Here is a 13,105-nt window from a genome sequence, read left to right on the forward strand (position 1 = left end):
TGTGTGATGGTTTTAGACAATGCACCGTATCATTCGGTTCAGTTGGATAAACCACCCACTTTTTCTAGTAAAAAATGTGAAATACAGTAATGGCTCTTTAAACGTAGTGTTGAATTTGACAAAAATTTTTCGAAGAAACAGTTATGGGATTTAATTAAACCCTTCAGAAACAATAGAAAAAAAAGATATTTTGTAGACAAGACATTAAGAGAAAGTGGCCATGAAATTCTTAGATTACCTCCATACCATTGTCAATATAATCCAATTGAAATGGCGTGGGGATTTTGTAAGAACTATTACAACAAGCATATAAATTCTCAACCTTCATTAAAAAATAGGATGGAGAATTTATGGCTTGACGCGCTTTCTAAATGTACTCCAAGCATGTGGCAAAATTTTTGTAAACATTGTGAAAAACTTATTTTGGCAGATTGGGAAAAAATATGGGAAATCTTTCGTACGAATCTATACCTTCTTTCATTATTTCGCTAGGTGAATCTGATTCAGAATCTGAATTTGAAAATGAGGGTGATGATACAGATTTTCATTGCGAAATAATGGAAATGGAGTGAATTGTAGCTTGTCAGGGGTGATATTTTTACGCATCTTTCGTTCCAATTTTACCAAGGTGAAAAACTACCTGACGTACAACAAAATAAGTATAATTTTAATTAGATCATCCACGTTGTTACTTTGCACCAAATTTGAAGCATTTTCACTTTTTTTGTAACTCTTGAAGAACTTCCCTTGCACTCACCCTCATTTGTCTCCCTTCTCCATCGCCTCCGCAAAATCAAATACGTAAGGATATTTCGGCCCAACGTCAAAATTTTCAGTCCGTCATCTCTGTCCCCACATAAAATTCCTCGTGTTTCCTTTGTGAAGAATAATGTGATATCATGTCTTGCTGTGCACGCTGCGGTCAAGGTATATGTTCGACTGCAGGCAAGATCGCCCTGAACAAGGTCTGGCATAAGGGTTGCTTCTGCTGCTGTGAGTGACACCCTTCTGATTAAATTTTTCAATAATACACCCTTCAGATAACTGCAATAGGCCTCTACACATTAACTCAGCGAGGATATATTACGGCGAAGTTTTCTGTACGCATTGCTGCCCGGAAGACCAAGAAATCTGCCCTTTGAAGTTGTGCCGGGTAAATTCTACGCCGAGTTTCAACCCTGAGTGTCCTAATAGGATGATGAAGCCAGTTTGCTGCAATTCGAGCGAATCGGTGAGTGAGGGGTTCGATAAGTTTATTGGTGTTGGGTTTGATGCGATATTTCTTATATTGGTTGGAACATCTGTGTATCTAAATTTACACTTATTTAATTTTTAATATTGTTACTTGTGGAAAGATTGCTGAGGGAAGTATTGTATTAGGAGGGCGATTTAGATGAATATCTGGTGTTTTGTTCTGTTAATATTTGTAGGATTTCAATTAGGCATGGTGACGATACGACACTGGTATAAGTTAGCTTTGATTTGAGGAACTGTTAACTTTGTCGTAAAAATCAGTAAAAAATTTAGTGTTTGGAAACTGTAAACATGCACATATCTGTGGAAAAAATTTCCAAGCGTAAACGTGCACGCGGCATGTAATCCAGATGAATTATTTATAGTGTGTGTGTTAAATTGTCAGGAACTATTCATGATAATCGTATTTGGAAAATTGCATTGTCTGTTGTAGATTACGAATACTAACAGTGTTGTAGATTAGCAGATCAAGGTCATACTCCTAAAAAATGTCTGATGATTCCTTATAAGAATCCGGAAATACCTTAAAAGATTCCTTTTAACTATCATTGGAAACAGGGTCACACTGGGACAAAAAATCGTCTTCAGCGACGACGACAATTTTGTAAAGGCAAAATTTACGCTTTTTATTTTACTCTCCATCTTTTGACATATGTATATGTCAAAAAAATACGTAGAATATTTCTGCGTATGAAAATCTAATTTGATGTAGGGATTGTATAACAAAAAAATTGAGAAAATTAATACCAAACAAAATAAACTTGATTTTAATGATAAATATATAAAAAAAAAACAGAACAATAGGTTGGAGTAAAAATTTATGGTACAGAAATTGTTCGAACTGTTCCCCATTCACTATCTAACGCAAACCCAGACGATGGCAGACTAGATTGACGGAATTTTCAATACCTTGGAAACTTATAAGTTATAAGAGACATTTCATGACTAATTCGTGTCTTCAAGGCGTCTAAATTATCGGGTGTGTTCATGTAAACACGACTTTTAAATGTCCCCATAAAAAAAATCAAGGGGTGTCAGATCTTGAGACCTAGGTGGCCATTCTATTGCTGCACACCTTCCAACTCACCTTCCATCAAATTGATTATCCAAAAAAACCCTTACATTTAAGCCATAATGTGGTGGTGCCCCATCCTGTTGGAACTAAATCCTACGATCTAAATTTTGTGGATTATCTGGATCAGGAAACGTAGAGTTTAGATCTGGAAGCACTGTTTCTAAGATGATCTAAATGTCGACCATTATTTTTTTGAGGACGTTGGGTGTGTGCCGCTTGAACCCAGTAAGGTTGATCTCGAGGTCAGTAACGACAATTGTGTCGATTTACGGTACCATTTAAGTAAAATGTTGCTTCTTCGGAAAATACGACACTATTTGAAAAATTGGGATTGTCGTCACAATGTCTCATGAAGCATTCACAAAATTCCAATCGCTGTCAGGATCATTTTCTGATAGTTCATAGATGAGTCGGACTTTATATAAATGCAGATTCTCCTTTTTAAAAATTTACCACAGACGACTGCTTAACATTTTCTTGTAAAGCCACTTCCATCGTTGTTACATGGGGGTTGTATTTTCTTTGATCACAAAATATTCAACTTAGTGTTATCGTTTATTTTTCGTCTTCCACATCTTGGAACATCTCTCACGTTTCCTGTTTGAGTAAATTTTTCAACAATTCTACTAATTGTGCTTTTATCGATTGGAGGTAGTTCAAAATGTACTTTGTTCGTGGCTTGGAAGCCTATTGCCATAACCTACTATAACGAGCCGAATTTTCGCGGGCGGGAAACCGTGACGGGTTCCGCGAGAGCCGCGGGTAAATCCGCGATCGTACCGCCGTCGTGGCGAAAGAAGAGGATTCTGCCTTGAAGCTAAGGTTGTGGCTACGGTTTTTTCCTGTTTTCGTGGGCGCTCACCACTTGAAATCCGTGTCTCCGGCTTGAGAGCAACCCCGGCGGTCGCTGCATAAGCTTAGGTCGGCCAGACGTGTTTTTAAATTAGCGACACTAGTCGGCCCAAGGCTTGGCACACAGGTAGGCCGCCACCACACGATATCGGCGAGATTCCGGACCGTCACCGTCCGTCCCAACCGGAATGTCGTCACACTACCATCATTAGGATTTCTATACGCTCTTTTTCGGTTAAACGAGCCATTATTATGCGACTTTCGCATAAGTATAGGCAAACAAGAAACATTTGTTTACAAGTCACAAACTACCGGATTACATACAGCCAAAAAGTATTCTTTATTTTATTAAACCAACCACTAACCAACTTAAGAAACTGACAAAAGCAATTCTCTTTGATAGATTTTTGTTTTAATTTTTAGTTTCATTTTGTTTCATGTTCATATCATGTTTATTTCGTTTGTTATTAATTTTCTCCATTTCTTACTTCCCGAGCGTAAGCTAAGGAAGAATAGTATTCGAATTCATCGAACGAATGGCCACTTTCATATTTTTTAAGAATGTGAAATTTCGGGGGTCTCAAATAGATGTAAAACCTTCTCGGAGGTCCCAAATGTCTTTTTTTAATGTGGAATCTCGGGGATCCCAACTGTCTTTTTTTAAAATGTAAAATCTTCTCGGGGGCACCAAAGGTCTTTTTTTAAGAATATGAAACCTTCACGGGGGTTACAACTGTCTTTTTTAATGTAAAACCTTCTCGGGGACGCCAAATATCTTTTTTAAGAATGTGGAACCTTCTCTGAGTCCCAAGTGTCTTTTTTAAAAATTTAAAACCTTCTCGGGGGTCCCAAATGTATTTTTTTTAAATGTGAAACCTTCTCGGGGGTACTAACTGTCCTTTTTTAAAGAAGGCGAAACCTTCTCGGGGGTACTAACTGTCCTTTTTTAAAGAAGGCGAAACCTTCTCGCGGGCCCCAAGTGTCTTTTTTGAGAATATTAAATCTTCTCGAGACTCCTGTTTTTTTTTTTTACGAAAGTGAGACTATCTTTTTTTATTACACTACGATTAGTACCTTCTATTTGTTTTACTCCATAGATGTTATCACGAAACAGTAAAATTCGGCAAAATCAAATTTTATAGTTTTTTAGAGAACCAGTATTTGTTGGACTGTATTTCAGAAGTGAGGGAAGTTCTGTTGAAATAACTTTCGACCATTTTTTTTGTTTTGCAACCCCTACATCAAGCTACAATTTCGTATGTAGAAAAAAAGCTTTATCAAATAATCCGATCAAAATTATAGCGTCTCATTTAAAAAAAAGTGCAATAGAATAGTATAAAGAATAATAAGTTCATTTTTTTCCAGGGCTGCTGCCGCCCCCGTGACGTCCACTCCTGCAGCTGCATCCCCGCCTGCTGCGTGCGCCAGTGCAACCCCTACGACTGTCGCGACTGCTGCAACCACTGCGAAGAAAGCTGCTTCAAGCGCATCCACTGCCGCCCCCGATCGCCCAAACCCATGAACTACCCGCCCCGTCAGCGCTTCGTGCGATGCCCCTGCCAGAAATGCTGCCCTCGAAGCCCCAAAAGGAGACCCTGCCCCGACCCTTGCCCCCCTGTTCGCAGGAAACCCTGCAAGGTCTCGCCTTGCTGCGAGGGCAACAAGAAAATGATCTTCTTTCAGCCGTGTCCGCCAACGACGCGGTGTCTAAATCCTTGTGGAAGTCCTTGCGGAAGTCCCTGCGGAAATCCTTGTGGCAGTCCTTGCGGCAATCCTTGCAACGGCTGCGGCTGCAAGTACTGCTGTGTTGAGAGGTGCAAGAGGTGCGGGGAGAAGGTGTTCGCCGCCGAGAAGGTGCCGACTTCGCATGGGGCGTACCATTTGGGGTGTTTTTCGTGCTACTGTTGCTGCAAGTCGTTGTGTATGAAGTCCATGTATGAGGCGTGTGGAGAGATCTATTGCAAGCGTGAGTAGAGTTTTGAGTTATTTTTTGGGAGAAAGATTAGTAGTTAAAGTTTAATGGAATTATGGAAATAATATTTAAAATGAATCTCACTTTTTGAGGCATTTTCAATAATAGTTTGTTTATTGCAACAATTTCATAATACATGCTCTTTTTGAACGTGGTATGGATGTAGGCCTTGTTCTTTTAATGTACGATGCAGTATAAAATGTGAAACTTCAACTTCAGCTGCAAGTCGGCGAGTGGCTGATGTCGGGCTCTTCTTCGACGCGTTCCAAAATTTGTTCTTCAGCTTGCATTCTTTGCATCCTATTACGGCCACGATCGTGAGTTTGAGGCTTGAAGGTACCATGATCTCGGAGTGCTGTACCGCTGATTTGGAAAGCGCTCGATCCACAATTCGCGGGCCAACCTGGCGTTTCCATCAGCCACACCATATAACATAACCAGTTTGAATTGGAAAAATTCACCATTATCAAATAAGTTAATCGAACACACGACGGCAACCAACTGGCACATGACTGGATTACATGGTGTTTTTGCACGTTGCTTATCAGTACGCCGATTTTTTTTAATTTTCTGAGTAAATCATAGAGGATATTGTGATTTAGACATTAATTTTTTGGAAGAAACGTATCTACAAAAAAATTACAGGCTTCATCTACATCCTCCAAATGTTCCAAAAATGAACAATCCACGTCATAAATCGATTGATGTAAAGGTAATAAACGAAGATTTACGAACATTTATCGGGATACTTTAATGCAGGGTGATTGATATCTGTCTTCACCAACAAGTGGACAAAGTGAATAAATAACAGAAATTTTTAAATTTGTATTGGTTAGAATTCAATTTAGATAGTTAGAAAACAATTATTTAGATGCAAAATATCGACGTTTAACAATGTTTCAGAATGATGTCAATATCAGAAGAACACACATTAATGTAAAAGTTACTTATTTTAGAATTTAAATATCTTACACTTTGATACATAATTTTGAAATTTATTTTTGTTCACCGTTGTGATATTTCTATTTTATATTGTTTTCACCTTTATTTGTCCTAATTTTAAGTAATTTTCTTCTCAAGTAAGTTTCCTTCTATTGTATTGTCGCAAACGTTTTTTGAACGTATGGCGTAGCTAACATTGTCATCGCACATCTGTCAGTGTCAAACTCATTCTGTCACTTCTGCCATTGGCCTCATTTATAGACTAGAGTGCCTTGATAGAATATGTCGTTTTTAAGAGTGTGGACACAAAATGACAGTTTCAACTTTAAAATATTTTAGGTTATATGACTGGTTGTCAGAAACACGTGTATGCCAAAATTGTTGTCAAATTTATCATAAACATTTGTCTCAGTGTTTTTGTGTTTTCCAGTTTCCTAAAAATATGGCAGCAAACCACTTGACTGTGATTTCTTATAATTTCTCATTTTTTGAAGTAAAAAGCCAAACAATGAAACTATTTTCTGAAAATGCACTGCAGTTTAATTAATTGTAATAACAGTGTAAACGATGGATAACGTTTATATAATTTTCCCTCATGTAAGAAAGAGCACTGCGGTTTGGAAGGAAAGTTGGAGGCGTCAAAATTGGAACATTGGTTCTACCTTCAAAATTTGAAAAGTGTTTACTTTCGGAAAATCCTTTGGTTGCTTATAAAAGACTTTGTTAGAAAAAGTTAAACTTAGCCCCACCCACCCGCCCGTTTTTTCATTTTTCGGCTTTTAAAATAAAAAATAAATTTTGTAGCAAATAGTATAACAAAAAAAAAACAACTTTGCTTACGCTCGGGAAGTAAAAAATACGATTAGTGCTTTTTTTTAGCAGCATACATTCTAGTAATTCCATTCCCACTGCTACTATAGACAAGAACATATAATTAACCCCGCCCACCCACACCGCCTTCATTTCAGTGATTCATTTTATATAGCCAGAATGAAAGGTGGACCTTATACTTAACAGAAATAAAATCGTTGGAATGAGAACACCGCGGGTGGGCGGAGCTAGTACTTGCTAAGATAAGACTAACTGTGGCAAATTACATACACTCTAAGAACAGAGAGGGCGGGTGGGCGGGGCTAGTATTTGCTAAGATAAGATTAATTTTGGTAAATACCTGAACAGTATTAAGAGTAATCACTAGAATGAAGAGGGGGTGGATGGGCGGAGCTATTGCCTCCTTATAAAAGACTCTACAGTCCACAAGAAAAAGTTAAACTTAGCCCCACCCACCCGCCCGTTTTCTCATTTTTTTCCTGTAATAAAGAATAAATCTTACAGCAAATAGCATAACAAAGAAAATTACGATTAATTTCAATCAGGTCATTGAAAAACCGAAAAATTGTAAAATCGAAAAATTTGAAAATGGAAAATTTAAAACTCGTGAAACTGATGCAAATCAAAAAACCGCACAATCTAAAAAATTTAAAAACCCAAAAGTTGGAAAATCGAAAAACTGAAAAATTATATATTGAAAAGTTGAGAAACTTTAAGTCGAAAAATTGTAAAATATAAAAGAAAAACAATGAAAAATTAAAAATCGCAAATCGAAACATTAAAAAACTGAACAATTGGAAAAATAAAGAAGAAAAAAACGAAACCAAAAATTGCGAATAGACAAATTAAAAATTTCACAATTGAAAACTCGAGGAAACTAAAACCAAAAAATTTCAATGTTGTTGATCCATTTTCGAAAATTACTAAAAATTGGCGTCAAGAATAAACGATAGAAAAGATAACAAAATAAAAATAATAACATACAAAATGCGTCAAAGACGACAAAAACCACAAGAAAGAATAAAAAATATCAAAAAGAAAAAAAAAACGATAAAAATGAGATACAAAGTCCGACAAAAAGGCAACAAAAAGAGAAGTCCACAAAAAATTTGATAAAAAAATGGACAAAAAATGAGAGACAAAAAAAAGAAAAGGTCACAAAAATGCGGCAAAAACGACGAAGAAATGCTGCAACAAAGCCACCAAATACAAACAAAAAAGGTCGACAAAAGAAACAAAAAGGCAACAAAAAGGGACGAAAAAAGGCATCAGATAAATACAAAAAATAAGAGAAAAGCAAGGAAAATGCGATAAAGAAAGAAGATAAAAACGTTTCCAAAAAAAAGGCGCGAAAAAGAAAGGCAAATTAAATAAATAAAAAAGATCACAAAAAATGCCAAGTATGTAGAAACAAAGAAAATTACGATTGGCCCTTTTTTTCCTTTTTTTAGCAGCATACGTTCTGTTAGTTCCCATTGACACTGTACAAAAGCTATTACTTGCTAAGATAAGACTGACTGTGGCAAATTATATACACTCTAAGAAAAGAGAAGGCGGGTGGGCGGGGCTAGTATTTGTTAAGATAAGATTAATTTTGATAAATAGCTGAACAGTATTAAGAGTAATCACTAGAACGAAATAAATTAAACTTAGCCCCACCCATCCGCCCGTTTTCTCATTTTTTTTTCCTGAAATAAAAAATAAATCTTATAGCAAGTACCATAACAAAGAAAATTACGATTAATTTCAATTAGGTCATTGAAAAACCGAAAAATTGAAGAAATGAAAAATTGAAAACTCGAAAAATTTGAAAATGGAAAATTTTAAACTCGTGAAATTGATGCAAATCGAGAAACCGCAAAATGTGAAAAATTGAAAAACCCAAAAGTTTAAAATCGAAAAACTGAAGAATTATATATTGAAAAGTTGAGAAATTTTAAGTCGAAAAATTGCAAAATATAAAATCAGAAAAAGAGGAAAAATTGAAAAATCGCAAATCGAAACATTGAAAAACTGAACAATTGGAAAAATAAAGAAAAAAAAAAGAAACGAAAAATTACGAATGTCACAATTGAACACTCGGGAAATTCAAATCCAAAAATTCCAATGTTGTTGATCCATTTTCGAAAATTACTAAAAAATTGGAGTCAAGAATAAACGATAGAAAAGATAACAAAATAAAATTAATACCATATAAAATGCGTCAAAGACGACAAAAACCACAAAAACGATAAAAATGAGATACAAAATTCGACCAAAAAGACAACAAAAAAAAGCCCACAAAAAATTTGATAAAAAATGGACAAAAAAATGAGAGACAAAAATGCGGCAAAAACGATGAGGAAATGCTGCAACAAAGCCACCAAATAAAAACAAAAAATTTCGACATGAAAAGCAAAAAGGCAACAAAAAGGGACGAAAAAAGGCGTCAGACAAATGCAAAAAAAAGCGAAAAGCAAGGAAAATGCGATAAAACAAGAAGATAAAAACGTTTCCGAAAAAAGCGCGAAAAAGAAAGGCAAATAAAATAAATAAAAAAGATCACAAAAAATGTGACAAGGACGATAAAAAAGGGACGAAGAATGGGTACACAAAAAGTAACATAAATGAAGCTACAAAAAATGCCAAGTATGTAGAAACAAAGAAAATTACGATTAGCCGTTTTTTTCCTTCTTTTAGCAGCATACGTTCTGTTAGTTCCCATTGTCACTCTACAAAAGCTAGTACTTGCTAAGATAAGACTAACTGTGGCAAATTACATACACTGTAAGAAAAGTGAGGGCGGGTGGGCGGGGCTAGTATTTGCTAAGATAAGATTAATCACTAGAATGAAGAGGGGGTGGATGGGCGGAGCTATTGCCTCCTTATAAAAGACTGGACAAAAAATCCATAAGAAAAAGTTAAACTTAGCCCCACCCACCCGCCCGTTTTCTCATTTTTTTTTCTTGAAATAAAAAATAAATCTTATAGCAAATACCATAACAAAGAAAGAAAATTACGATTAATTTCAATCAGGTCGTTGAAAAACCGAAAAATTGAAGAAACGAAAAATTGAAAAATCGAAAAATTTGAAAATGGAAAATTTTAAACTCGTGAAATTGATGCAAATCAAAAAACCGCAAAATCTGAAAAACTGAAAAACCCGAAAGTTGGAAAATCGAAAAACTGAAGAATTATATATTGCAAAGTTGAGAAATTTTAAGTCGAAAAATTGCAAACTATGAAAACTGAGAAAAAAAAGGGAACATTGAAAAATCGCAAATCGAAACATTGAAAAACTGAATAAATGGAAAAATAGAAAAAAAACGAAACGAAAAATTGCGACTGGATAAATTGAAAAATTCACAATTGTAAACTCGGGAAATTCAAATCCAAAAATTCCAAAATCAAAAAACCGAAGAAACAAAAATAAATTAAAAATTGACTAAAAAAACTGCATCTTTGTTTCGACTGTTGTTGATCCATTTTCGAAAATTACTAAAAAATTGGAGTCAAGAATAAACGATAGAAAAGATAACAAAATAATAACATACAAAATGCGTCAAAGACGACAAAAACCACAAGAAAGACTACAATAAAAAATATTATCAAAAAGAAAAAAAACGATAAAAATCTGATAAAAAATGGACAAAAAAATGAGAGACAAAAAAAAGAAATGTCACAAAAATGCGGCAAAAACGACGAGGAAATGCTGCAACAAAGCCACCAAGTAAAAACAAAAAATCTCGACAAAAAAGGAAAAAGGCAACAAAAAGGGACGAAAAAAGGCGTCAGACAAATACAAAAAAGGAGAGAAAACCAAGGATAGATAAAAACGTTTCCAAAAAAAAGGCGTGAATAAGAAAGGCAAATAAAATAAATAAAAAAAGATCACAAAAAATGCGACAAGGACCATAAAAAAGGGACGAAGAATGGGCACACAAAAAGTAACATAAAAAAGCTACAAAAAATGTCAAGTATGTAGAAACAAAGAAAATTACGATTAGCCCTTTTTTTCCTTTTTTTAGCAGCATACGTTCTGTTAGTTCCCATTGTCACTCTACAAAAGCTATTACTTAAGACTAAGATAAGACTGACTATGGCAAATTATTATATACACTATAAGAAAAAAAAAGGTGGAGCCTCGAGACTGTAGAAAACGTACTGTCCATTAAATTTTCTTGTGGTTCTTCAGGCTATGAATCAAATTAAAATTAAACTGTTTATTGAAATCTTCGCGTACATTACGTCGGAAAACAGAGCATATGAAATTCTACTCAGGTATATTACACGAAATTTTTTATTATTTAGTTACAAAGCCTAGTGGTAGGCTAATGACAATTGGTAAAAGTGTATAGGGTGTTTCATTAAAAAAAAATAGTTTCTGTTACACCTTAAAAACAGAATATTCTATGTAGTTAAAAATGATTTTAGAATATAGTCCTCAAAGAACTGTACAACTTTGGTCTTCGAATTTTTTCTATTTCTAATAAGAATTAATGGAATGTCGAGGACCGCTTAGTGCCTCACTCAATATATGTACATAAGCAGATAAGGAAAATACAAACAACTCGTTTAAAAATTATCCATAAACAAACATCAAAAGATCCTTTAGAAAGAAATTGAAAATAACAAGTAGGTACAGTCTGGCAGCGGTATATTTAAAGCAAACTAAAAAAGTCAGCAACCCTCTGTATAATTTTACTACTAACCCATTTTTTTTCGTTTTCAGAATGCTACAACAACTACTTCGGCGTGAGCGGCTACAGATACTGCTGTTGACTTCATTTCACCCCCGTCCCGTCCATCCCAATAAACTGCCAAAAAAGCAACAAATTCTCTTTTTTTCTTCACTCGTACGGTGGGCGTTCCCAAAAAATGATGAATCGTCCCAATTTTTACGTCGGACCCCAGCGCGCTACAATGAAATATTTCCCCATTCTATTGAAAATTGAGTAATTATGTGCATATTTTACCACCTTCGATAAAAGAATAGCCCCGAAAAAACACGATTTAGGGGAATATTATATACATTATTCCGTTTGGTTATTTTTCAAACCTTTTCTTTCTCGAACTCTTTATTGCCGGGTGGGCTCGGAGGCGTCATTCCCCGGCGATTTTTGAGTTAATTAGGTTCGGGAGGTTTATCGTTTCGCTTTAATAGGTAACAGAGGCGGTGTCGTATTTGCAAAAAATTGCTCTAAAAAGCTAAAGTTTTCAGAGTAGAGCGTTATTTTTGGATGCAGTAAAATTATACGACCTGATTATGATGAGTCGAGTAGCAAAATAGCAAGGTAAGTAACGATTGGAAAGTCATAGAGAAAATTTACTATTTTATTTTTCGCTGCCTTTTTTTTACATTTAATTTAGCTTATATAAAAAGCCATTTTACCGCCTAAAAACAAGTATAACTAAATTAGAAATACCGGGTACCAAGAGCTGAAACTTGTCAGTAAAGTATTACAGTGTTAGGGATTATTTTGGCTTTTTTTTAGCCTAAAATCCGCCCCTTAATTTCCCAATTATCCGCGTGTATAGTTTACCTCGTTCGATAAACCGCCGGATCTTCCCGAACCGCGATTTAAGAGAACGTTAAATGCATTATTCCATTTGGATATTTTTCAAACTTTTTCCCTCCTCCCCGAACTCTTTATTATCCGATCGGCTCGGTGTCGGCGTCAGTTCCCCGGCGTATTTTTGAGTTAATTGGATTTGAAAGGCGCATTTCCACTTTACGATTTTCCGCAGTTGATGTCAAGATAATTAAATTTTTAAACCATTTTTCACGGAGCTCGAGGCGCCCCTGAGCTCTTCATTTATGGCCGAGATGGAGGCGGCTGTATTAATAAGACGGAGGGGCGGGGAGGGGTAATTAAGGGGGCGGCAGGTGGGGAGGGGACGGCGACTTTCGCTTTACTTTGGTCAGTTTACACCCCTGTCAAAATATCAAAGTGAAAAATCACACCGTCAAACACACTTGCGCTCGGACATTCACGTACAAAAATATAATCCTCCCTCTCTTGGGGGTTTCGCTGGCAGTCATCACGTCCTAATCAGATATCGACGAGTGGAGGGTGGATTTCTTGTCGGGAGGTGATCAGGTTAGTTGGAATGATCGACAAAAGGGAAAGGAAAATATGCAATGATAAAAATTGAATTGTGTGTTTGAAGCACTGAATCTGAATTTTTCTGTAAAAAAT

The 13,105-nt window shown here is 35.7% G+C and overlaps 1 protein-coding gene across 1 annotated transcript; it reads left to right on the top strand.

The window, feature by feature from the left end:
* The first annotated feature begins 693 nt into the window (after positions 1–693).
* On the top strand, positions 694–11,824 carry LOC135142641 (keratin-associated protein 4-3-like). The gene is made up of 4 exons (XM_064074387.1): positions 694–993; positions 1,041–1,231; positions 4,547–5,147; positions 11,638–11,824. Exons 1-4 carry the CDS (start codon positions 900–902, stop codon positions 11,685–11,687), a joined length of 936 nt encoding a protein of 311 aa, XP_063930457.1. The 5' UTR covers positions 694–899; the 3' UTR covers positions 11,688–11,824.
* Positions 11,825–13,105: the final 1,281 nt, after the last annotated feature.

This window comes from Zophobas morio, unplaced genomic scaffold (assembly GCF_036711695.1).
Source record: "Zophobas morio isolate AGI-343-1 ecotype UQ-CSIRO unplaced genomic scaffold, CSIRO_AGI_Zmor_V1 ptg000049l, whole genome shotgun sequence".
Lineage (NCBI taxonomy): Eukaryota > Metazoa > Arthropoda > Insecta > Coleoptera > Tenebrionidae > Zophobas > Zophobas morio.

Coding starts and splice junctions, on each gene's coding strand:
- LOC135142641 (XM_064074387.1), top strand. CDS start 900: ATGTCTTGCTGTGCACGCTGCGGTCAAGGTATATGTTCGACTGCAGGC. Junction 994..1,040: donor TAAGGGTTGCTTCTGCTGCT/GTGAGTGACACC, acceptor TACACCCTTCAG/ATAACTGCAATAGGCCTCTA. Junction 1,232..4,546: donor GCTGCAATTCGAGCGAATCG/GTGAGTGAGGGG, acceptor ATTTTTTTCCAG/GGCTGCTGCCGCCCCCGTGA.